Source organism: Pezoporus wallicus, unplaced genomic scaffold, assembly GCF_028554395.1.
Source record: "Pezoporus wallicus isolate ANWC-B61680 ecotype Strahan unplaced genomic scaffold, APGP_CSIRO_Pwel_v1 contig_14072, whole genome shotgun sequence".
NCBI lineage: Eukaryota > Metazoa > Chordata > Aves > Psittaciformes > Psittacidae > Pezoporus > Pezoporus wallicus.
This window is the reverse complement of record NW_026642480.1, coordinates 1-9,473: the sequence shown is the minus strand read 5'-3', so window position 1 is coordinate 9,473 and position 9,473 is coordinate 1. Positions and strand designations below refer to the sequence as shown.

The following is a 9,473-nucleotide window of genomic DNA, read 5'->3' as shown; positions in this document are numbered from 1 at the left end:
TATAAGTATATGGAAGGGGTATAAGCTCCAGGGTGTATAAATACCACGGAGGGGGGGAATATAAATACCCAAAGGTATAAATCCTGTGGTAGGTAAATAGCTGTGAGAGGGGGGTGTCTAAAAACCCCCAAGGAGCCATAAATGTGCTATAAAGGGGGGGGGGATAGAACATATAGGGGGGGTGGTGACAGTGACCCCCATGTGCCCCCCCCCGCCCCAAGGAGAACCGGAGCCTGACCCTGAAGCTGCGCAAGCGGAAGCCGGACAAGAAGGTGGAGTGGTCCAGTGACACCGTGGACAATGAGCACCTGGGCCGCCGCTCCTCCAAGTGTGAGTGGGGACCCCCCCCGTGCCTCCCCCACCTCCCCATCGCGGACATTGGGGAGCCCCCCATGACACCCCCTTTTTTGTGTGCCCCCATCCCCTTCCCCATTGCACCTCAGGCTGCTGCATCTATGAGAAGCCGCGAGCGTTCGGGGAGAGCTCAACGGAGAGCGAGGAGGAGGAGGAGGAAGAGGAGGAGGAAGCAGCCGGGGGGGCGGCCAGGGTGGGGCACGATGGTTGCGGCCACCTCCATTGCATCAGGGGACACAAACGGGGGCAGAGGCAGCGTGGGGGGGACACGGGGGGGCCCCAAGCACAACCCCCTGGGCCCCCAACCCCTATGGAGCACTGAGGAGTCCCCTATGGAGGCTCCTGGATACCCCCTTCCCCATCAAATATTGACTCTGGACTGGACCCCCCCATCCCCCAGCATCACATCAGGGGTTGACTCCCCCCAGATCAATGCCTGACCCCCACAATGCCTGAGCCCCCCCTCCCCAAACCACCATTGCCTGAACCCCCCCATCACTGCCTGAGCCCCCCCCCAATCAACACTGCCACCCCCCACATGCACCCCACTGTTTGGGGGGGGGGTGTTTTGGGGTGCTCCCCCCCCCAACATGGCACCTGTGGGCATTAAAGGTGGCACTGCTGTGACTGCTGCTGTGGCGCTCGGTGGGGGGGAGCACGGTGTTTATTGGGGTGTCAATGGGGGGGGGACGGCTTGGGGTGGGTCCCCCCACCCTCAGGTGGCTCCTTAGGGGGTGGGGGGCCGGGGGTGGTGGTGGCAGCAGCATCAGCTCGGAGCTGGGCCCCCAGGCTGTGGGGAGAAGGGAATGGGGGGGGGGTTAATGACAGGAAGGGGGGGGGCACCTTTGGGGTGTCACCGGGCCGGGGAGTGTCCCCATGGGAGGGACCAGGAGCCACCAAAACAAGCGTCACCCCCCAGCAATGTCACCCGACCGGCTGGGCCTGGCACGGGACTCAATGAGCGGGAGTGTCCCCCCCCTGCGGCACCGCACCGCACGTGAGGGATGGGGCACGGGGTCATGGCCCCCCCCTGCACCCCAAAGGCACCCACAGCACACCCCCTGCACCCCAATGGCACCCACAGCACACCCACATCTCCCCCCACACCCCAAAGGCACCCACAGCACCCCCCCTGCACCCCAATGGTACCCACAGCACACCCAGATCTCCCCCCCCCGCACCCCAAAGGCACCCACAGCACACCCAGATCTCCCCCCCCCGCACCCCAAAGGCACCCACAGCACACCCAGATCTCCCCCCCCCGCACCCCAAAGGCACCCACAGCACACCCAGATCTCCCCCCCCGCACCCCAAAGGCACCCACAGCACACCCAGATCTCCCCCCCTGCACCCCAATGGCACCCACAGCACACCCACATCTCCCCCTGCACCCCAGTGGCACCCACAGCACACCCAGATCTCCCCCCTTGCACCCCAATGGCACCCACATCCCCCCCGCACCCCAGTGTCACCCACATCACACCCACAACCCCCACCTGCACCCCCCCCCAATGGCACCCACATCCCCCCCCGCACTCCAATGGCACCCACAGCACACCCAGACCCCCCCCAACTCCACAGCACCCACTTAAAACATTAGGGTTCCCCAATTCCCCTTCACCCCCCCAAGTTACCCCCTGGGTCCCCTTAATTCCCCCCATTCCTTTCAGGCACCCCCATATCCCCCCACTTCCTTCACAGCCCCGCAGGCCCCCCCTTGACCCATGGCCCTCCTGGACCCACAGCCCCCAGTTCCCCTCTATTGCCCCTGAGCACTGGATCTCCCCAGCCTCCCCTTGACCCACGGGTTCCCCCAGCCCCCTTAGTCCCCCCAAGTCCCTCCTGGACCCCTGAGTCCATCCCCCCCCATGCACCCAAGTGCCCCCTTGACACTGCGTCCCCCCCAGCCCCCCAAGTGCCCCCCCTGCCCTCACCTGCGGCTCTGGGGACGCCGGGGGGCCGCGGGGGTGCCCCGGGCCAGGCGCTGCGCGATGCGGGTCTCCACGGCCAAAGCCACGGGGGTGCGGAGCCGGTGCGGGGCAGCGGTGCGGTGGCACCGGGGGCAGCTGAGGGCGGCGCCGGGGCCCGGAGGAGGAGCGGGGGTCCCGGCGGCGCGGAGGCAGCGGCGGCAGCAGCTGTGGTTGCAGGGCAGCAGCACCGGGTCCCGCAGCGGCTGCCCGCAGGCCGGGCACAGCGTATCCCGGGCCAGGCGAGCCAGCGGGCCCCGCTCCGGCGGCACCGAGGGGGCCATGGAAGCGTGTGCGGGAGCGGGGAGGTGTGAGCGGGGAGGGAGGGACGGGGCGGGGCGGGAGGTGGGACATGGACATGGACACGGAGGGAGGGAGGTGCAGGAGGAGGGTCCGGGAAGGACACGAGGGTATGGAGGATGTAGGGAGAGAGGTGGGCACGGAGGGAGATGGGGGTACACAAGGGACATGGACGGGCAGAGGGACGTGGACATGGGACATGGATGGACATAAACAGAGATACGGGACATGGATGGACATAAACTGACAGAGATATGGGACATGGATGGACATAAACAGGCAGAGATATGGGACATGGATGGACATAGACAGAGATACGGGACATGGGTGGACATAAACTGACAGAGATATGGGACATGGATGCACATAAATGGACAGAGGGACATGGATGGACATAAATGGACAGAGGGGCATGGATATGAGACATGTGTGGACATAAAGGACAGAGGGACAGAGATATGGGACATGGATGGACACAGGAGGACATGGGGACACAGCTCTGCCACACGCCTGCCCCCCCCCCACAGGCCACCGGTGCTTCCCCAATCAAACCCAGTCCGGTGCCAGTGAGATAGAGCCAAATCCCAGCAGGGGTGGATCCCTGCATCCCAGACCTTGAAGAGCCAAATCCCAGTAGTGCTGGATCAGCGCATCCCAGTGGTTCCAGATGTGAGAGCCAAATCCCAGTAGTGCTGGATCAGCGCATCCCAGTGGTTCCAGATGTGAGAGCCAAATCCCAGTAGTGCTGGACCAGTGCATCCCAGCGGTCCCAGACATCAGAGAGCGGCAGACCCCAGTTGTGCCAGCCCTTGGAGAGCCGAATCCCAGCGGGAGCTCCTCACCGCTCCGGAGCTATCCCCGTCATTCCCAGTCCGTGGGCGAGCGGATGACGAGCGGAGCCGCGTTCTTCCTGCCGGCGCGGATCCCGGGATAAAAGAGGGGCCAGACCTTCTCGGTGAAGGTGGCGGTGAAGGTGTAGATGTGGGAGCGATCGGTCACGTTGTAGAAGGCCACTTTTCCAGCCTCGTAATCCAGGAAGACCCCGACGCGCTTCGGCTTCACCCGCAGCGTCAGCGGCGTGAAGGGGGTGGTGGTGGCCGCGTACTTGTCCCCATTCCAGAGCCGGACGCGCCAGTATCCCGCCTCCGGCAAGGGGGTCAGTTCCCCTTTCCTGCTCACCGAATCCTTGCACACTCCCAAAGCCCAGTGGGTTTTATCCCCGACTTCCACCTCCCAGTAGTGCCTGCCGGAGGTGAAGCCCTGCGCCGCCAGCACGCAGGGGTAGATGGTGAAGCGCCGCGGGGAATCGGGCACATCCCGCGGCCCCACTTCCACAAAGCGGACGCTTTTCCGGTCCTCGGATAACACCAGGTTGGGATGAGCCGTGTCGGGATCCAGCGTCACCTCCCCTGCGTGGCCACGGCCGCGTTTAGGAGGGGAGGGATGCGGATAAAGGTGGGGGGATCAGGGATGATGGATGGGGGGGGGCTCACCGAGGAGGTGCCGCGTGAGCTTGCGCAGGGTGAAGTACTGCCGCGGGAAGCTGCCGAAGTTCTTCTCCAGCTCGATGGGAATGGAAACGGGATCATCCACGGGAGCCGCCGCTGCCTCGCACCTGGGGGCAGGTGGGATGCTCCGGTTGAGCGAAACGCCCCAAAATCCTGCTTTTCTGCCCCAAAACGCAAGCCTGGATTGCTCTTACCTGGCCAGAGTGTCCTTGATGTCCTAAACAGGAGGAGGAAAATGAGGGTTTAGTGGGACAGATCCCCCCAGATCCATGCTCTAGGAATCCTATCCCCAGCCATGATGCCATTCCTGCTGCCAATTCACTCTCCAGAGTTCCCAACCCTGTCGTCAAACCCAATCCCATCCCCTGGGATCCTGTCCCTAAACCCAATCCATCCCTACAACAAATCCCATCCCCGGAGACTATCCTATCCTCAGCAACCAATCCCTAGGAATCCCATTCCCAAAATCAACCCTACCCCCTGGGGCGATCCCATCCCCAAAACTAATCCCATCCCTAGGAATCCCATTCCCAAAATCAACCCTAGCCACCGGGGTGATCCCATCCCCAGACCTAATCCCATCCCTAAGAATCCCCTTCCCAAAATCAACCCTACCCCCCGGAGTTATCCCATCCCCAAAACTAACCCCGTCTGCCAGGATCCTGCCCCCCAAACCCAATCCTATCCCTAGGAATCCCATCCCCAAAATCAATCCTTCCCCTTTTAGTGATTCCACCCCCAAACCCAATCCCATCCACAGGGACACCATCCCCAAACCAGCGCCAACCCCATCCCCACGGCTCACCCCACTCCATCCCCGTTCCCTGCTCACCCGGAGCATCTCGGCTCCCGGCTGCAGGCACTTCTCCTGGAGCTGGGATACGAGGGCGGCGAGGCCGCGGCGCTGCTCTTCCAGGCGCTCCAGGTTGGCCTGGAGCCGCTCCAGGATCTCCTGCTCCTCGTCCTCCAGGCGCCGTAGCAGCAGCTGCTCCTCCTGCGCCAGCAGCGCCCGCAGCTCCTCAAACTCCTGCGCGATTCGGTCCCGCCGCCCGGACACCAGCCTCTGGGATAACGGGATCAGCACCGGAAGCCGGTCCCGGATGGGGTCCCTCCCCGTCAACCATCACCCACCTTCAGCTGGGCCGGCTTCTGCTCCTCGCGCGCATGGCAGCCGCTCAGCACTTCCAGCTTCTGCTCCAGCGGCTCCAGGCAGCGCTGCAGCTTCTCCTGCCCAGGGAGAGAAGTGGGATGGGATGGGATAGGGTGGGATCCTCCTGCTCCGAAGCCCAAACCCAGCCCCAAAGCCCTTCTCCATCCCTGAACCCTTCCTCCATCCCTGAGTCTCTTCTCCATCCCTGTATCCCTGCTCCATCCCTGAATCCCTTCTCTACCAAGACGAGTGAGCGAGCAATGCCCTTCCTGGATAACCCTGGCACTCAACCTGGAATCAGGAACCAATCGGACCCCAAGTCCCCTCTAAAAGCAGCCGCAGGAAAGAAATTTGGGGCTCAGTCCCATCAGGAGAGGTTGGAAAATGAAACGGGGATGAGCAGCATCACAAAACCCCTCCAGAAACAGCCTCTGGGAGGGAATTAGGGGCTGAAAATGGGATTAGGACAAAATGGAACCAAAAACCCTTCCAGAAACGGCCTCGGGGAGGGAATTCGGGGCTGAAAATGGGGATTAGGACAAAATGGAGCCCAAAACCCCTCCAGAAACAGCCTTGGGGAGGGAATTTGGGGCTGAAAATGGGGATTGGGACAAAATGGAGCCCAAAACCCCTCCAGAAACAGCTTTGGGGAGGGAATTTGGGGCTGAAAATGGGGACTGGGACAAAGTGGAGCCCAAAACCCCTCCAGAAACAGCCTCAGGGAGGGAATTTGGGGCTGAAAACGGGGATTGGGATAAAATAGAACACCCCCCCCCCCCATCATCACCTTGTACTCCCTGGCGGCCGCCTCGAGGGGCACGAGGACGTGGGCCCGGTGCGCGTGTGAGATCTGGCAGAGGAGGCAGACGGGGGCTTGGTCGTCGCGGCAGAAGCGCGCCAGGGCCTGTCCGTGGGTCTGGCAGCGGGCGCCGTCGGGGGCCTTGCGCTTGGTGCCGCGGAGCTGCCGCGCCGCCTCCACCATGTTGCCGAGCTGTCGGTTGGGGCGGAGGGCGCGGCGCCGAGAGGTCTTGCGGCAGACGGGGCAGGGGAAGTCGCGCGCCAGCTCTGCCCACCAGCGCGTGATGCAGGCGCGGCAGAAGTTGTGCCCGCACTCGAGGAGGACGGGGTCCCGCAGGTACTCGAGGCACACGGAGCAGCTGGCTTCCACCCGCAGCGTCTCCAAGGGGTCGGAGCAGGACATGGTGGGGGTTCTGGGGTGGGGGGGGAACGGCGTCAGTGTGGGCGAGGTGACGACGTCATCTTCACCGGTGCTTTCTGGGGGGAAAACGGGTGAATTCGGTTAAAAGGGGAACGTGGTGGTGGGGAGCCCAGCAGGAAATGTGGGCGCCAAAGAGGGATTTTGAGGGGGAATGATGTCAGTTTGGGCAAAGTGATGACATCATCTTCACCGGTGCATTGTGAGGGTACCTATAGTAAGGTCCCTATTGAGAGCTCACTATAGGGACCTCCTATAGCAAGTCCCTATAGGGGATCCTTATAGCAGGTGCCTATAGCAGGTCTCTATGGTGGGGTCGCTACAGGGGGCTCCTATGGAAAGGTACCTATAGGGGATCCTTATAGCAGGTCCCTATGGTGGGGTCGCTATAGGGTTCTCCTATAGCAGGTCCCTATTGCGGGGTCGCTATAGGGTTCTCCTATAGCAGGTCCCTATCGGGGTTCCCTATAGGGCTCTCCTATAGCAGGTCCCTATGGCGAGGTCGCTATAGGGTTCTCCTATAGCAGGTCCCTATGGCGGGGTCGCTATAGGGCTCTCCTATAGCAGGTCCCTATAGCAGGTCCCTATGGCGGGGTCGCTATAGGGTTCTCCTATAGCAGTTACCTATAGCAGGTCCCTATGGCGGGGTCGCTATAGGGCTCTCCTATAGCAGGTCCCTATCGGGGTTCCCTATAAGGCTCTCCTATAGCAGGTCCCTATCGGGGTTCCCTATAGGGCTCTCCTATAGCAGGTCCCTATGGCGGGGTTACTACAGGGGGTTCCTATAGCAGGTCCCTATGGCGGGGTCGCTATAGGGCTCTCCTATAGCAGGTCCCTATGGCGGGGTCGCTATAGGGCTCTCCTATAGCAGGTCCCTATAGCAGGTCCCTATAGCAGGTCCCTATGGCGGGGTCGCTGTAGGGCTCTCCTATAGCAGGTCCCTATGGCGGGGTCGCTATAAGGTTCTCCTACACCAGGTCCCTATCGGGGTTCCCTATAAGGCTCTCCTATAGCAGGTCCCTATGGCGGGGTTACTACAGGGGGTTCCTATAGCAGGTCCCTACGGCGGGGTTGCTATAGGGCTCTCCTATAGCAGGTCCCTATAGCAGGTCCCTATGGCGGGGTCGCTGTAGGGCTCTCCTATAGCAGGTCCCTATGGCGGGGTCGCTATAAGGTTCTCCTACACCGGGTCCCTATCGGGGTTCCCTATAGGGGTCCCTATAGCGGGTCCCGGCCCCCCCCCGGCCCCCACTCACCGCCGCTGCCCTCCACGCCAGGCCCAGCGCCGGAAGTGACGATTTGTACCAGCGCCGGAAGCAACGGCCCTCCCGCCCACCCGCGCTCAGCCGAGAGGGGCGTGGAAGACCCGCCCCTTCTCGAAGCCAGCCAATGGAGAGCGTCGTACCCGCCCACCGGGAGGGGGCGCGTCCAATCGGGAGCGCGATGGCGGCGGCGGTGAAGGACCGCGAGGTGCTGCAGCGGCTCAGCTTCCTGTTCCAGGTGGGCATGGGGCCGAGAGGGGCCCTATGGGGCGGGGGGGGGGGGGGCTATGGGGTGCTCTATGGGGCACAAGAGGTGCCCTATGGGGCGGGGGGGGGGGACTATGGGGTGCTCTATGGGGCAGAAGAGGGGACTGTGGGGTGGGGGGGGGCTATGGGGTGCTCTATAGGGCACGAGAGGGGCCCCATGGGGCGGGGGGGGCCTAGGGGGTGCTCTGTGGGGCACAAGAGGGGCCTATGGGGCAGTGGGGGGGGCTACGGGGTGCTCTATGGGGCACAAGAGGGGACTGTGGGCCGGGGGGGGGCCTACGGGGTGCTCTATAGGGCACGAGAGGGGCCCCATGGGGCGGGGGGGGCCTACGGGGTGCTCTATGGGGCACAAGAGGGGTCCCTATGGGGCAGTGCGGGGGAGGCTATGGGGAGCTCTATGGGGCAGGAGCGGGGCTATGGGGTGCTCAGTGGGGCACAAGAGGGGCCCTATGGGACAGTGGATGGGGGGCTACAGGGTGCTCTATGGGGCACGAGAGGGCCCTATGGGACAGTGGATGGGGGACTATGGGGTGCTCAGTGAGGCACAAGAAGGGCCCTATGGGACAGTAGATGGGGGGTTACGGGGTGCTCTATGGGGCACGAGAGGGATGGGGGCTATGGGGTGCTCTGTGGGGCACAAGGGGGACCCTGTGGGGCAGTGTGGGGGGATATGGGATGCTCTATGGCACAGTGGGGGGGGGGGGGCTGCGGTGTACCCTATGGAGCAGAAGAGGGGTCCCTATGTGGCAGCAGTTGAGGGGGCCGTAGCCCTGTGTTCCCCCCTGCAGGCCGCGCACTGGGTGCTCCCGCACAGCCCTGCGCTCGCCCGCTTCTACTGCAGCATCCAGCGAGGGACCGCGCGCCGCCTCGTCCTGCGCCTGTGAGGAACGGGACAGGGGTGGGGGGGGCACCTATAGGGTGCAGGGGCCCCATAGCAGGGACCCTGACCCCCCCCCCCCGGCAACCCCTCAGGGCCCCCTCAGTGAAGCGCACCGTGTGCCGCCGCTGCTGCTCTCTGCTGCTGCCCGGTGCTGGGGGCTGCCTGCGCCTGCGAGGTGGGTCTGGGGGCACCCCTTGGTGGTGGTGGGGGGCTGTGGATGGGAATGGGGGTGACCTGGACCCCCCCACCCCCGGATCTATCCCGCAGGCCGGGGGCAGCCCCGCATGGTGCTGCGCTGCCGGAGCTGCGGCCGCCACCGGCGCTACCTCTGCGCGGAGCCACGCCCCCAGGAGCAGGCCACGCCCCCAGGTGAGTGAGGGGCGGGGTTAAATCCATATAAGGGAAGGTGTGGGTGGGGCTAACAGCTGCTGTGACCTCCCAGGAGCCCCCCAATGAACCCTACCTGGCAACAGAGCGGCGACGTGAGCGCGGAGTGGTCCCTGCAGCCCTCTCTGACCAATCACAAAACACCGGTTGCAGAAATAAACCTCCCTTTATTCCATATATGG

General features: G+C 63.6%; 3 protein-coding genes across 3 annotated transcripts; 2 read left to right on the top strand and 1 right to left on the bottom strand.

Moving 5' to 3' along the window:
• Positions 1-209: 209 nt before the first annotated feature.
• PPP1R11 (protein phosphatase 1 regulatory inhibitor subunit 11) lies at positions 210-982 on the top strand (the record flags this gene model as incomplete). Its single annotated transcript, XM_057430665.1, is given in 3 exon segments — positions 210-330; positions 444-542; positions 545-982. Coding segments are annotated over 3 exon segments (402 nt in total), but the record flags the coding sequence as incomplete, so codon positions are not given.
• A 2,452-nt stretch (positions 983-3,434) lies between these two features.
• On the bottom strand, positions 3,435-6,482 carry TRIM39 (tripartite motif containing 39). Its single transcript, XM_057430668.1, has 6 exons — positions 6,067-6,482; positions 5,261-5,356; positions 4,962-5,192; positions 4,324-4,346; positions 4,115-4,236; positions 3,435-4,030 (listed from the first exon to the last, which is right to left on the bottom strand). The coding sequence occupies exons 1-6, from the start codon at positions 6,478-6,480 to the stop codon at positions 3,483-3,485; spliced, it is 1,434 nt and encodes a 477-aa protein (XP_057286651.1). The 5' UTR covers positions 6,481-6,482; the 3' UTR covers positions 3,435-3,482.
• Positions 6,483-7,886: 1,404 nt separating this feature from the next.
• On the top strand, positions 7,887-9,375 carry RPP21 (ribonuclease P/MRP subunit p21). Its single transcript, XM_057430667.1, has 5 exons — positions 7,887-7,995; positions 8,813-8,904; positions 8,997-9,079; positions 9,172-9,273; positions 9,347-9,375. The coding sequence occupies exons 1-5, from the start codon at positions 7,939-7,941 to the stop codon at positions 9,358-9,360; spliced, it is 348 nt and encodes a 115-aa protein (XP_057286650.1). The 5' UTR covers positions 7,887-7,938; the 3' UTR covers positions 9,361-9,375.
• The last annotated feature ends 98 nt before the right edge of the window (positions 9,376-9,473 follow it).